General features: G+C 40.6%; 1 protein-coding gene across 1 annotated transcript; it reads left to right on the forward strand.

Annotated features, from left to right (window-relative positions):
• The first annotated feature begins 650 nt into the window (after positions 1–650).
• NARS (asparaginyl-tRNA synthetase) lies at positions 651–13,861 on the forward strand. The gene is made up of 14 exons (XM_019470874.1): positions 651–757; positions 968–1,033; positions 1,141–1,233; positions 1,679–1,768; positions 3,030–3,108; positions 4,133–4,203; positions 4,488–4,574; positions 7,741–7,962; positions 8,363–8,562; positions 9,015–9,150; positions 10,196–10,309; positions 11,887–12,018; positions 12,640–12,771; positions 13,392–13,861. The coding sequence occupies exons 2-14, from the start codon at positions 974–976 to the stop codon at positions 13,521–13,523; spliced, it is 1,548 nt and encodes a 515-aa protein (XP_019326419.1). The 5' UTR covers positions 651–757; positions 968–973; the 3' UTR covers positions 13,524–13,861.
• Positions 13,862–15,482: the final 1,621 nt, after the last annotated feature.

The following is a 15,482-nucleotide window of genomic DNA, read 5'->3' on the forward strand; positions in this document are numbered from 1 at the left end:
GCGGTGTGGCGGTTGGGCGGAGCGGGAAGGGCGCGGGGGTGGCTGGAGCGCAGCACGGGCGCGCTGGCGGGGGAAGCAGGGCTTCTGGGGTGGCCTCGCGGCCCGGCGCGGGCTTTCCCCGCCCTGATCCCTGGACGCTGAAACGGAACGCGTCCGCGGGAGCAAAAAGGTTCGCGTCTTGGCAGCCGGTCAGTGGACTGGGAGTAGCTGGGCGGGGAACGGCAGCGGTGCGTGGAGGGGTCCAAAGGGCGCTGGCAGAAGGAGCAAGTGTTTTCTGTCGTTCGTGATTCGTTTCTTGGCTATGAGCGAGCTGAACGTTGATCTGAACTCTCTGACTTTTCTCAATTTAGCGTTTCCCTGTTTGCCTAGAAAAAGCTGTTTCTGTAAAAGGCTGCTTCCTTTTTGGTTCCTGATGTGCAGCCAGTGGCTTTCGAGAGTTCAGTATCCTGGGAGTCCTTAAGACTTTAGCTATAACATATTTACTGCATGGATTGATTTTCAGAATGGAAAATATTAAGTAATTCTGACCAACTGGTTGTTTTTGAAAGCTCATCGCTGCTGATAACTGTGAAGACTTTATATCCTTGTGTGTGTCCAGTCTCTTCCTGACCGTTTCCATAGCTGATAATTTTTTTTTTTTTTGAGTATTTGCCTGTATTTGTCATGTATTACAGAAGAGCTGTATGTTTCTGAACGAGAGGGCAATGATTCCACTGGTGATGGGACGCAAAAGAAACCATTCAAGACTGTTTTAAAGGTAACTGGGGAAAACACCTGCTGTTTGTTTTGAAGAGTGTGAACTGCACTTTAGGTCAAGTGATTGACCTTGTATTTCTAAATGTAAATTTTATACTGGTTTTTGCAACTCTGACCAGAAGGATCAGAAGTAGGATGTCTGCTCGGTTTCTTTAAGGATGACTAGTTCACTTGCAGTGTCATTGATTTTGTTGTTTTCTCCCCCTTTTAGGCTTTGATGACAGCAGGAAAGGAACCATTTCCTACTATTTATGTGGATTCACAAAAAGAAAACGAGGTGCTGTAGCATTAGAGCTTCCTAGTAGAAATTATTTTAATGCTCCTTTGTGTAAAGGAACACAAATGTAATCTTTTATTTTCTGCTCTCTCCTTGGATTGATTTAGAGATGGGCCATTATTTCAAAGTCACAGATGAAAAATGTCAAAAAACTGTGGCACAGGGAACAAATGAAGAATGAAGCTAAGGAGAAGAAGGAGGTAGGTTGCAGATGATGCCAAGTTGGAGGAAGCATACCGCCTTTCTTTTCCAAAAACGTTAAACAGCGTTATTGTCATTCCTACCCCTCCAAAAAAGTTTCAGCTTGTTCTTCGTTGGTATCATTGTTTTACACATACGTTATTTACAACTTGCCTTTGTTTAGATTAGGACAAGCAAATGGCTGAAACTGGGTGAGTTTTGAATAATTGCAATCTATTGCCTTTAGACTTTCTGGAAAAAGTGTGAAATGCGTCTGTGCATTGTTTCTCATCCTGGTCTTGAATTAGGGCAGGTTTAGGCCTCAGCAGGGTAACATCGAGGCTTTTTCTGACACCTGTGTCTGTAAGTGTACATTATAGTCTCCAGTAATTGTAAAGAGTGGAAATATTACAAAGCCTGGTTACAGCTATTTAATACTTTTTTTTTTTTTTTTTTTTAAACCAGGCGGAAGATCTCTTGAGGAGAGAGAAGAACCTGGAGGAAGCTAAGAAGGTTGTTATCAAGAATGATCCTAGTCTTCCAGAGCCAAAATGTGTGAGTAAGAGCCAGTGCGCTTGATACGTGGCCTGTGTTATAGCATCTTGTCTGCACAAAGATTGCATCTGTCTCTGCTTTGTGGCTCTGGCAGCTGTTGAAGGCCACTGTCTTTTTGCTGTCCATAAATGTAACTTTGTTTTTCTGGTTATCTGTGTCCTCTGGTATATAGACTTTGGTCTTTCTCATGCACTTGATGGATATCTGAACTTTTTTAGTTCCCGTATCAGACTTCTCTGTGTCTGTGTTTGTCTGCTGATAGAGACCGTATTTCTCTTTGAAAAAGTTCATTAGTTTTGTTTTGTTTGATTATTGTAGTGGTGGAGAGTGAAGAAACAGTGCTGGTTAGAGGTCGTAACTTAAGTTATTGAGACATGTTCTTATTTGGTTGTTTGTAGAGTCCTGCTGGATTTGGTGATTTGGTGCAGTCCTTAGCTTAGTAAGCAGCTATTATGTGTGCTGCTCTGTGATAGGTTTTTGCATACACCCTGTGTAGAAGACGGTTTTGATTGGAGCCCTGCACTCTCATGGCTGCTCTTTGGGAAAGGGGCAGCTGGGCCCAGCTGTGCTGAAATCACAGTCCTTTCTGCACCGGTGCACTGTAGCAGTCCTTAACTGCCTGAGGCGTGATCCATTTTGAAGGTGCCTTCTGGGTTAATTGTTCTGACTGTGGCAGTGTCAGTACCTCAGCTACATGTCTAGATGTACCTATGTCGGATCCGGGTCCTGTGCTGCTTTGACTGCTAACTGAACTCATCTATTTGAATGTCTTTAGAAATTAATCCAGAGCGCATTCAGAGTGCCAGAAAATGGCATCCTTTCCAAGTCTTTTGGTGATTTAATGCACCTTGGATTTCCGGTAGTACCCAAGTACTCTAGTCTTAAGGTGTGAGCTGTTACGTGTTTCCACTTCTCCTTTTGGTCAAATGCAAAGTGAGCTTCTTTGAAAGCTATTACAGTCCTTAGTTTCTATGTGGCAAAGTAAGCCTGCGAAATAGAAGGGACTCAATATGAAGTCTGGAAATGCTGTCTAAACGTATGGCCTGTCCTGGCTAAAATACTCTTTCCTCACTGAACAGCTGTTGAGTATTGACAGCTGTGCTTATACCCTGGATGGAACTTTGCTTCAGGTGCTGCTGGGAGGAGCCGTTTTGGGGAGGGAGATGTCATATACACTTGTATTTTAAGTAATTATGTGGAAAACGCCGTCTAAATGGTGAATCATTTCTCTATTTGATTGCTTTTATTCCCTGCTTTACAGGTAAAGATTGATGCTCTGGAAGCTTACAGAGGCCAGAGAGTGAAGGTTTTTGGCTGGATTCACAGATTACGGAGGCAAGGTAAACCACAAGCATTTAGAAGTTATTGAGCCTGTGCAGAGAGATGGAACAAATTCAGTAGCCTTCAAAATTTGGACACTTACAACAAATCAGATAGCACCTATTCTTAGATTTTTAAACCATCAGTTAGATGTCCTCTTTGGTTTATCGCAGTGGCCACTGCAACACTGAAAATTCTGTATGATGTATGAGCATATAGACATTTCTTAGTTGAAATCTTGTGGGATTTTCAGTTTGGAGGCCAGTCCTGCAGAATTTCTTCAAAAGACTTGTTTTGTGTTTTAAACTAATCCTGCAAACTAAGGAGTTAGCATCTGCTCATGGTGAAATCGGCAAATTGGAATTTTAAAGTTATACGAAGTAGCATAACTTCTTTTAAAATAAGTTTAGCAAGTAATACTTGCTATCAAAATGATTGGTATTCTAGTTAGCAAGGCAGCATCGGTCAGGGCATAGAAGTGCACGGCAGAGGTGGTTCTAACTCCACAGGTATTTGTTCAAATTATCGCTGAAGGACTTGACTGAGTGGTTGTGGATCTGGATATCACGAGCAGTTGCTAGCAAATTATTTTTGTAATTAGATGCTTTTGCGGACAGGTGGGTGACCAGAGTGATGTCACTTTGTCCCTGTTAGGTGTACCTTGGGCCTGTGCATTCAGCATTTCTGCAAACAGACTTGTAGTGCCTCAGGACCCAGAGGGACATTTGAAGTCATGGTGTGGCGGTGCAATCCCAACCCTGTTGAGGTTGGAGCAGGCTTTGCTCTTGATGTCTGTTGAAACTTACTTTAACTTCTTATACAAAATACAGCTCTGTGAAAGGCTTCTGTAACTGTGCTAATGCTTCAGTGCTTACCTGGAGCATCTTTGGTTTTTAAAATGGAAAAATGTGATCCCAGTCCTTCTGTAATAATCTGCACGTCAGTGATTAATACGTCTTGGGAATGGGTCTGTTCAAATGGATTGGTGAATAAAGCTGAGGCTCTCCTTTTTTTTTTTTTTTTTTCCCCCTTCTTTTTAACTAGGAAAAAATTTGATGTTCATTGTTTTGAGAGATGGCACAGGTTTTCTTCAGTGTGTCCTTTCAGATGAACTGGTAAGTTGTGATTATTTAATTCTGTTCTGTCATTAAATAAGTGAAGTGTTCATACCTCATCCATCTTTTTTTTTATATAGACGATTGGAAGTTCTCCTAAACCTACTGATTAAGTTGTATTATTGTTAAATTGTATCTCCTACTCCTGGAGTTTTTTTGTCAGTGTGAGAACCATTTAGAAGTGACTATGAGTTAATCTTGACTGTGACTCCAATAGATGTCATAGGAAAACTAAAAATAAAAAATTGCCTTGACTATGCCTCTGTCTCTTTTTCTCTCTGTAGTGTCAGTGTTACAGCGGGCTAATTCTCTCTACGGAGAGCAGTGTTGCAGTGTATGGTATGCTGAACCTTGTTCCTGAAGGCAAGCAGGTATGGGAATTAGTGTGTTTGGGTTCTCCTCCTCTTTAACAGTTTATTGTTTTCCTGATGGAAGGAGAAGCAGAGGTGGAAAAAATTATTTCCACCGCTTTGGTGGGAATTTGGTTTAGAGACAAGAACAAACCTCCCAAAGCTGCTGCTGTCACCCACAGTTCAGTGGATGACAGGTGAACTATATGACTGCTCTGCTTTTGCCTGAAGCAATTTTCCACTGATATGTCCCATAGATATTTCCTAGACTGTAACAGTGGAAAATTATGTTAAATGAATGACATAGCTTTATTTTCCCTAAGAGGTTTATTCAGTTTCTATTTTGTGAGGCTAAGAATTTGGGATTAGCTCTCTTCTTTTACTGAGATGGGTTTGTAGGTTCTTCGCCATGTTGTATTTGACCTCCAACACTTGGCAGGTGTATGAACTAGGGAGTTTACTATAACTTGTTTTGTAAAACTTTGTTTATAATGGTGGTCTCAGATTAAGGACTGGGCAGGTGTGATTTTTAGATCTCAAAATATGATGCTGCTTATGCCCTGTGCCTTTCTCATTCCAGTCGAGATCTACAAACTGTTACTGTTTGAAAATTGTTTGAATCTGGAGTTAGGGCTAAAGCCATGTTAAGCAGCTATGCATGAAGGATGGCCAATAAAAAGGATTCAAACTGAAGGCAGGAGAGAAGCTTTTAGGAACTGTGACAGCAACTCAATGCACTCATCAGGACTTGCAGGCCTATATCAGGATATTTATTGAAAATTACTGTAAGACTTCTGTCTTAGTTATTAAGAGGTGACTGAGAGACAAAAGTAAATTGTGTCTGTGTTGCAAAACTTAACTTGTGATGCAGAAACAGCAAGCAAGCTCAGGCCACATTTGTTCTATTAAATCATAAGTCCTTTTAAGATGTGAGCTCTTGACAGCTGCTTATAGTAACATCCTCTTTTTCTGAAGGAGAAAGCAAAGCAGTAATGTTGAGATGTAAAAGACACATATAGGAACAACCTCCCTAGCCGAAAAACAAAACGAGAACTTTAGATATATATTCAAAATTGTCATCCACTCTTGCAATGAGAGTTGTTCTTTTGTGTGGATGTCCTTTTGAGATGTGAGCTCTTGACAGCTGCTTATAGTAACATCCTCTTTTTCTGAAGGAGAAAGCAAAGCAGTAATGTTGAGATTTAGAGGACAGATGTATGTTTAATCTTCCTAGTCTGTAAGCTTACCTCTTCCTTTAGATATATATTCAAAATTGTCATCCACTCTTGCAATGAGAGTTGTTCTTTTGTGTGGATTGGCAATCTATATTCTCCTGTCTGGTCTCTTAATAAGTGTACTAACTCTAGTAAGATAATGGGGAGAAGAAACATGTCTGTTTTAAAAAAAAAAAAAAAAAAAATAAATCACACTTTGGAGCATTACATTGCTCCAAACAATGTTTCCAAGATGTATTAGACAATATTTGAGCAAAGTAGTCCCACGCTGTGGCTGACTGTAGTGTGTAAAATAAGGTCAAAGTGTTAACCTTTTGTGGTGCTTTGTAGATAATTCAATTTTCTTGTAATCCATGTACTGTTGGCCATTACTGGCATGTTTTGCAAATGAAATTTGGCTAGGCTTAATTGTTCTAGTTGTCCCTGCCACTCGGGTCCTATCCCCAAGAGATTGACCTAAGGTTAGAGAGCCAAGCTCAGTTAAATGTGAATCCACTCCCTGTTGTGTTTGCCGATCAGAAGTTAGTAAGATTTCCTTTCCTTCATAGCTTACGCTACTGGGACTTCTAAAAATAAATGCAGCCAAACAGGGATCACTCTTTTAAACAGCTTTATGCAGTTTGGTAGTCATAAGTAACTCGTAGTATGTTACTGCTCATAACGTTTTGGACATTGAAAACACTTCATGTTTTCATGTCTCATCACAATGATACAATGCTTTTAGTGAACAAAACCACCAGATTTGTAAAAATATATTGATTAGACTTTGAAAATCTGCATTTATACCCTGAAAATACTGTGAATGAAAAAAATACCATTTTAGGGGACAGAAGCCTACTGTGACCCACACGGGGGAGCTGGTGAGACCAGAAATTAAGAGGTCTGTAGCCTGGGCAGCTGGACAGGGCTGAGCCCTGGCATGGGGACCTCTGCTTGCCATATGGCAGCAAATAGGACAGGGGAGATGAGCCAGCATGAAACTTGCTATTTTCATGTTGTGGTGAGATGCTACCTAGCGCAGAAAGATTGCTCAGGTGTGTTTGACAGACAAACAGAAGAGTACCCATAGAGAGCTAGTTCTTCCTCTGTCATGATCTAAGCAACTTTTTTGAAGTTTTCCATCCAGTAGGAGAATGCGACTCAAACTGTACAAAGAACAAAATACCTTGAATGTCATACTGCAGTCTTGGGTCTGCATTTTCTTCTAATAGATGGGAGGACTCTTCCCTCTGTGTGTGTGGGTGTAGTGTTCTTAAGGCATACGGGAAGGTTCTTTGTGCCAGTGTGTTGTGTTGTAGCACCATACAAACTACTATGAAGAAAATTAACTCTATCCCAGCCAAAACTAGTACACAGTGTAAGTTACCACAGAATGGTTTTGGTTGGGAGGAACCTCTGAAGGTCATCTTGTCCACCCTCTTCTTGAAGAAGGTCTAATGTGAGGTCAGGCTGCCATGGGTCCTTCGCCACCCTGTGAAGAATTTTTTTTCTTTATGGCCAATTGAAATCTCCTTTGCTGCAACTTGAGACATTTGTCCTTTTGCTGGACACATCCAAGAGAGTCTGGCTCCACCTTCTCTATAACCACCCATTAAATAATTGAAGGCAGTAAGTAGTTTCCCCCTGCTTAGCTTTCTGTTCTTCCACCTGAATAAACCCAGCTGTCTGTGATACGTTATACTTAAACTGAATGTATCTGGAAGCTTCTAATTATCTGCCTGTAGTACTCAGTCCCATTCACGTTAAGTCTGAGACACTCATGGTGGGTTACAAATGGCACTTCCCAGCATGGTACGACTGAGTTACAAAGCAGTCACTTTGAAAATACTGCAGTTAGGATTTTAGCATCTTCTGTTTAAACTGGATTAACAACTCTGCCACGATGCCAGATGGTGACATCCAAGGGGCAAAAAGTGGACTTCTGAAATATTTGTTTCTCTTCAAATTGGCAGGCTCCAGGAGGCCATGAGCTGAACTGTGATTACTGGGAGCTTATTGGTCTGGCCCCAGCAGGAGGGGCTGACAATCTACTCAATGAGGATTCGGAGGTTGATGTGCAACTTAACAACAGGCATATGATGATTCGAGGCGAGAATATGTCAAAAATCTTCAAGGTGCGGTCCATGGTAGTACAGGCCTTCAGGGATCATTTCTTTGCCAATGGATATTATGAAGTAAGTATATTTTCCTCTGTCAGCAAATGACTGCTTTAATGTCCTGACTTCAAGGCTATCTTTTTCTGGGAAAAACTATGTAGACTTTCTAATTGACCTGAAAGGGGCAAAAGAAAAGCTGTTTATTAGGAAACTATTATTTGATCACTTTCATAGACGTAGATCTCAAAGGTGTGTAGACACTTCTGAGGCGTGTAAGTGTTATAGGGTGATTCACAAACAGCCTGCATACCTCTTTTTAGGGTGCTGAAGGATATCGGACTGAAATGCTTGCGTGCGTGCATAGAAAATCTTTGTAGATGGTGTTCTGGAAGAGTGTGCCTTACATCACTGCTCTTATGTGTTGTCATCATTGTCCTTAATTCTTCACTCAAGTAATGACAGTCTTGTTCTTTAACAGGTCACACCGCCAACTTTAGTCCAGACACAGGTGGAAGGAGGCTCAACCCTATTCAAACTGGATTATTTTGGTGAAGAGGCGTACTTAACACAATCGTCCCAGCTCTATCTGGAGACCTGCATTCCAGCGTTAGGAGATGTTTTCTGTGTTGCTCAGTCATACAGAGCTGAGCAATCCAGGACCCGCAGACACTTGGCAGAGTATGGAGAGAGTATACATCTTTTTTATTTATGTATAAGTGAATTTATAAAGCAGGGGAGTAGCAGGTAGTTGGATGACATAATGTACAGTAAGTAGACGGCATAATAGTAATGCGGAAGGACTGATCAAAAGTATATTTGGGGGTAATACCTTGTCTCGGTGAATGTCCAGCTGGTCATAATACGTTGACATTTAGTGAAGGAAGATCTGGGCGAAACAGAGCTGATACATTTTTAGGAAGCTTTGTCTTTTTAGAAAATACAGTTCATACTGTTGTCTTCCTTACTTTTTTTTTAAGGCTTTATTTCCTTTACGGTGTAGAAGTGGGAGAAATGAAAAAGGGAACAAAAGCATGTGTTCTTGGGTTGTGGGGTTTTTTTCTCATGAGAATTTTTAGTTAAAGATTTGTTGCTTTTGTGTGGTTTTGTAATGGCATGACTTTGTGTTTCAGATACACTCACATTGAAGCTGAATGTCCTTTTATAAGTTTTGAGGATTTATTGGACCGTCTGGAGAGCTTGGTTTGTGATGTAGTAGACAGAGTCTTGAAATCACCTGCATCAAGCTTACTATATGACCTAAACCCGGTAGGCAGCAATGTGGAACAGTCGTGAATAGCCAAGAAAATATGATCTTTAGCCTTTCCTGATCAGCACCTTCATCTGGGGAAGGCAGGGCATGGCAATGAGCTCTGCTTGCTTACTATTATTAATAATAAGAAAAATATTAAATAACATAAAAAGAATGAAAATGCTGCAAGGCTGGTAATGACTCTTTCAGAAGCAGAGAACTGTGGGGAAAGAAGTGCCCTGCTAGCAAGTTCCAGGAGCCAGCAATGTGCTGGGATTTATTGCAATGTGTACTGTACCAGTGGAATAAAAACCTGTATCCCAGAGCTCGTAATATTGATCGGCTGGTACTTGCAGATTGAGCACAAGGGAGCAATGAAACAACTGGTGTTTTACTTTCTACCCTGGAACATGGAGCTCTGTAAAGCTATTTTCATTTGTTAGAGACCCTTTGTCTTCTGTTGCCTTTGCAAAGAAGATGGCTTTAAGAGACTGCTAACTTTATCTCCATTGCTAGCTTTTCTCTCAGAGTGCCTACAAACTCAGTCATCCCTGTTATTTTGATCTGTTTTCCTGATAAACACTGGGAGGTTCAGTTTTAACTTTGAGCTGAGGCAAGGGGCAGGAGGTAGGAAATAGCTGAAGCACAACCCACCTCACAAAGGCGGGTTCTGAAGCAGTTATGTGCACAGGGAAGCAAAAATGTTCTTCTGTAGCCTTGCACATGGAACCTCTGCTAATGGCTCAGTTTGAAACACCTACATGTGCAATGAATTCATACAGAAAAGGAAACAGCTTTGAAAATACTTCCTCTCTTCTCTCTCCTGCCATCTTTTTCAGCAGCTGTTCTGTGAGCCTTGTTGGGCTCGGAAGATGGTTGTGTTTGGTTCTAGCTTTTCCATACTGAGATTTTTTTTTTTTTTTAAGTAATAATTCGTTGATGTATGAGCTGGAAAGAGTAATGTGTATGCTTCAAGTCTGGAAGTGGACTTGCTGATCAACTAGAAAAGTGTTCTTTAAAAATGGTACTCTTCCAACTGTCTTTGTCTACTCTTATTTACAGGGCTTCAAGCCCCCTAAACGTCCTTTCCGACGAATGAACTATACTGAAGCCATTGAGTGGTTAAAGGAACATGATGTGAAGAAGGAAGATGGCACTTACTATGAGTTTGGGGAAGTAAGTCTTTCTGAGGCTCTTTAGGAATTAAAACCAAACAAAATCCCATGGCCCTGCACTAAGGGTGTGTAAGTCCCTTGAAGAACAGTGTGTTTGGATGGAGATGCTATTTGGCTTACTCTTGCTGTGTGATTCTGTTTTGTTTGGAATGATATCGATAAGGAGTGAAATTCTAGTCCCATTTAAGTTAAAGGGAGTTTTGCTATAAACTTCAGTGAGGCCTGGATTTTTTGTCTGAACTGTGCTGGGAGGTGTAGTGACGTCATACTGGGTAATGCAAGTGTGGGCTGGGTTTTCACATAATGTCTTTGAACATTGGAATCAAAATCTGTGTTGTCATCTGTCCATCTGTTCCCTGTCTCACTCTTCTCCAACATGTAAAATTATTTGGAGGAGCTCAAGAGGAGGTGGTGTAGCCATAGTCATAAAAGGATTTAAGAGAAGTGGGATTTTTAGGAGGAGATCATATAATTGTTTAACTTCAAAGTCGACACAGCATATTCTGAGGGAACCTTGGCACCTCAAAATCAGATATGTTGGGGTTTTTGCTGTTACTGTTTTTCCCATCTGTATCAAAGATGATAGAGATGAAGGGAGGAAGAGGTCTTCAAACTGCACTGAACTTCAGGTTCCAGAGGAAAATAAGGATTCTTACCTCCTCTCCCCCATTGCGGGCTGACACTTGCTTTGTGAAGCTGCCCTTGCACAAGGCCTATGTTCCTTGTACTTTCTTTGCTGTGCATGCTATAGTTGGCTCCTTTCTGCCCTGCTTCCACAGCAGTCGGTGCTGTAGCAGTGTTCAGTCGGATTAAAACAAGTAACAGGTGTGACTGTTTTTTCCTATTAAAGAAAAAATCTAATCTTCTGACTTTAACTCAGAATCTAAGAAAAGTGTGATACCATTGGCTGAATAAAAGTTCAAATTAAACCTTTTAGGGATAGGCGGAGTTTTTTGACTAGATAAAGCGTGTTTGTTTAACAAGCCATGATCACATCATCACTGATGTTCCCTGTCTGTCGGTGTAACTGTGGTGTCATACTTCACTTCTCCCCGGTTTTTAAACAATAGAACTGCTGAATCGATCAAAGTGAAACTTACGCTAGGTGTTTCACAATTTATCGAATTTCAGTCAGAAAACTTCGATAAAAAACAAATAACCTTGTCTATGTAACTGAACAGTTGAGGTTTTTAAAAAATATCCCATATGCATAACAAGGAAACACTTACACTTCTTAAGGTTTGTGGAAGACGGTATTGGGGAGGAAGGAGATTAGGCTTTTCAGTGTTTACTGGATGTTTGGAAAGTCTACATTTCAGGTTAGGTTTTCCCCAGTTTTCTGTTTGAAACATTGGGAAGACTTGGATTTTAACTGAACACATTCCCCCCCCCAACATACATGTTTTTATATATAAATATAGTTTCTTCTAAGATAAGTTTGCTTTAAAAATTTAGGTACGTTAGGACGAATGTGTGGATACGCGTGGTCTGAAACTGTTTCATGCCTGATACATGTGGAGCTCAAGGTATTGGAGTGGTTTTGGTTTTAAATATTAATAAAGCCTTCTTTAACCTTAGGATATTCCTGAAGCTCCTGAGAGATTGATGACAGACACCATCAATGAGCCGATCTTGTTGTGCCGATTTCCTGCAGAGATAAAGTCTTTCTATATGCAGCGCTGTCATGACGATTCCCGGCTTACTGAATCTGTAAGTTTGGTATTTTACGTAGTGTTGCAGGCTTCTAAATAGAATGGGGAATGTCAGCATGAGTGAGCGTAAAATGAATAAGTACTCCAGGAAAATCCTGGAGAATTCTTACCAGGTTTTGTTTTGGGTGTCTCTTGGCATGGCTTGTTGATCCTATAGAAATAAATGAAGCAACTCTGAAGTGCTAATAAAATGTCGGTAGATGATAGTGAGCATGCTCTTCAGTGACTTCAGGTAAGTGCTAGTCTAATGACAATACTTCTGTGACTTCTTGGAGGCTCTATTGTCTAAACATTAGCTGTCTGGCAGCCAGGAAGAGTGGTGGTTGCTAGGAATGGTGCTGGGTTTGTGGTTTTGTGGTGGTTTGTGGGAGTTTTTTGTTTGTTTTTTACAGTTCAGTGTGGCCAAGAGTATTGGAGATTAAGCTAGAGCACCTAGTCGGTTAGTTTATTCCATCTATAAATTGGGTCTGGAAGGAATTGCCTTCTTTCCTGTCATGGAGAATTAAAATTACATGGTAAAATGTGTTATAGAAATACAGTTTCAAGTTTGGGATATTTTTCATTACCCTCCTGCAGGCAGCTTAATTGTAATAGTTTGATCTCATGTTGTGTGTTGTAGGTTGATGTGTTGATGCCTAATGTTGGTGAAATTGTTGGAGGCTCTATGCGTATCTGGGACAGTGAGGAGCTACTCGAAGGCTATAAGAGAGAGGGCATTGATCCCACGCCGTACTACTGGTATACTGATCAGGTTTGTAAAACAGATTAGATGTGCTGCTTGTCAGATATGATACTTGATTTCTTTTTTAAACTGCTCTTAAAATGATGCAGTCTAAATTGGAAACACATTTTTGGTGGCCCAAAGTAGATAGTCGTTTAACCATTGGCAAAATGCAATGGGTAACCGTTTCCATTCTGTTAAAACTGCTGTTGTTCGCTGCAGTTGCATGCTGCCCTTACCAGATCACCTTCATTAGACTGGTCTGTGCGGGTGTATTCCTCTCGTAATGTCTTCTGCAATGTTTGCGAAGCCCTTGTTGTTAGGTTGTTAGATAAAGAGAGGTTGGTCTTTACAGACTTGAATGGCTAAGCTCTAGCTAGTGTAAGGGGAGGAGAAAAGGAGGTGGTTGAAAACAAATCGTTAATACTTTCTGTTTCACCTTCCTTTTTCCTCTTCTAGTCCTTATACTGCCCCAGGAAACTCAGGACAACTAAGCACAAATATCTTGCCTGAAAAGAGCATAGTCCATTTTCCTCATCATTCAGAAAATAATCTTGGAAGGGTTTGGTTTTTTTTTCTGGTGGTATTACTGCAATTATAATATAAATAACAAAATGTTTAATATCTAATCTCTGGTTTTAATTTAACAGAGAAAATATGGTACGTGCCCTCATGGTGGATATGGTTTGGGATTAGAACGGTTCCTAACCTGGATTCTGAATAGACACCATATCCGAGATGTCTGTCTCTATCCACGCTTTGTCCAGCGCTGCAAACCTTAGCCGTCCTTGTGATAAACTCCTAGAAAATTGAGCAACTGATGCTTGGAAAAGAATGATACACTCTGCTATACTACAGCCTGTCTGAGAACAAGACTTACTGCAACCTGTTGGTAATACAAATACTAATTTAGGGCGTGAAAAGGAAAATAAACAAACCTTTTTTTTTCTTTAAAGGAAAATGCTACTAATTAACTGGAAGAAGCCTTAGAAAAAATTGTTAGGTGCATTTATGCTCTCAAGTCAACATAAAACAAAGATTCTGATAAGTTGTCATTTAAAAAACAAGATACACTTCTGCTTTTAATTTCTGTGAATTAAAAGAAAACATGCTGGGCATTTTTTTTTTTTTTTAATTTGCTTTAATTTTAATCTGTTTTCTCTTGTGGTTTCTTGTTGGAGAAATCAGGAGTTCAAGCTCTTTGAATTCCCAAATACTGACCTGTGAGAATGGTATGAAGAGACGTCATCCAAAGAGCTCAACAAATTATAAAAATGGGAATAATTATATTAAGCGCCACACTTTTTTAGCTCCTACTGTTTTTAATGGAAGTTCTGTCTGAACTTATTCAGTAGCAAGGTATGTAGTATAGAGCACACAATTCCACCGCAGGAGATGTGCGTTGTGGGTTTTTTTTGTTTTGTTTTGGGTTTTTTTGTTTTGTTTTTTTACCAGATTATTTATTGGTTAGAAATGATGATGCTGATGGTGAGGTATGCTTTGCTACTTTTTCCTGATACTTGTGGATGAAGCGCTATAGTGGGTCCGTGCACACCCAGCCTATGCTGAATTACAGTAGGAGAGGACATGTTGCCAGAGCACTGTCTGTTAGCTCGTGGGCACTGGGGTGTTTGTGGTGCCTTCCAAATTAAGATTCTGCCGTCTGTTTCAAACCGGAAATGACTGGTTGAAGACCCAAAGAAACAGGTAACTTTGAAATACAATTGGATTTCAGCATTGTATGCTGACTGAATTGCTGTCCCCTCTAGATGAATTGTAGTTCAAGCGGGGCTTTCCCACGTCATGCTAAAGTATGTTTTCATAGTAGAGCAGTTCCATGTTTCCTGGCTGGCTCCGTGTTCTCTTGTGCTACTGCATCTGAGCAGATTCTCTGGCTGTAATCAAGTTATCAAATAGGATTAATTATTTAATGTGTTGAGGCATCTGTATGCTTTTTAGTCATAAATAAAGCAATTCCTTTTACTAGAGAGAAAAAAAAATGGTAGGTGCATCATTTGCTACCTGCAGTGAGACTTGACCTGGATTTGCCATTCATAGAATTGTTGAGCTGTGTGATATCCATATTAATGTAATGAATGACTGGTTCTCTTCATCTTGCATGTTACATATAGAAACTGGTCTAAATCAGCAACCAGTAAATTACGGCAACATAAGTTGCTGTGCAAGACAGTAGTTCTTGACCTGTAATGTCTGTTCCTTTCCTTTCACTTAGTTTTTATAGCTTACTTGCTTCATACAGTCTGTCCTGGCATAGGCAAGATCTGTGTGGGCAAAAGCAGAGGAAGAGTGAATTTTCAAGTGCAGTAAACACATATTCCAAAAAATGGAACTACTTTTTTCTTTTTAAACTAAATCCCCATTAATTAACTTAAAGGCATGAATTTTTATAATTTGGATAGACCACCTCAGCTGCCCCGTTGAAACACCCTAGAGAGAATAAATGAGAAATGCGGTGCTGAGTAATTGGTTGCCACGGCAGCAGCTCCAGGGGGAGCGGGCCACGACTTTTGCTGCCTGTAGCTGTGGCTGCCCAAAGCGAGGCCAGGTTTGTAAGCAGAGTTAACATCTGCCTCGCCGACTGCTGCAGCTGGAAGAAGTGAGGTTATTTCCAGAGCTCTTAAACATCTGGATTTAATGTCTCGGGGGTTTTTTGGGGAGCACTGTGGCATTGCTGTGTGACCTGAGGGGTGCCCCTTTGAAGCAGGGGAGGTGAGTAGAGG

The sequence above is a fragment of the Aptenodytes forsteri genome, unplaced genomic scaffold (assembly GCF_000699145.1).
Source record: "Aptenodytes forsteri isolate BGI_AS27 unplaced genomic scaffold, ASM69914v1 Scaffold112, whole genome shotgun sequence".
In the NCBI taxonomy this organism is placed as follows: domain Eukaryota; kingdom Metazoa; phylum Chordata; class Aves; order Sphenisciformes; family Spheniscidae; genus Aptenodytes; species Aptenodytes forsteri.

What these genes read in the sequence shown, in the direction of transcription:
- NARS (XM_019470874.1), top strand. Translation starts at nt 974, where the DNA reads ATGACAGCAGGAAAGGAACCATTTCCTACTATTTATGTGGATTCACAA. An exon ending in ATTCACAAAAAGAAAACGAG is followed by an intron (nt 1,034 to 1,140) that starts GTGCTGTAGCAT and finishes GGATTGATTTAG; the next exon opens with AGATGGGCCATTATTTCAAA. An exon ending in CTTACTATGAGTTTGGGGAA is followed by an intron (nt 10,310 to 11,886) that starts GTAAGTCTTTCT and finishes CTTTAACCTTAG; the next exon opens with GATATTCCTGAAGCTCCTGA.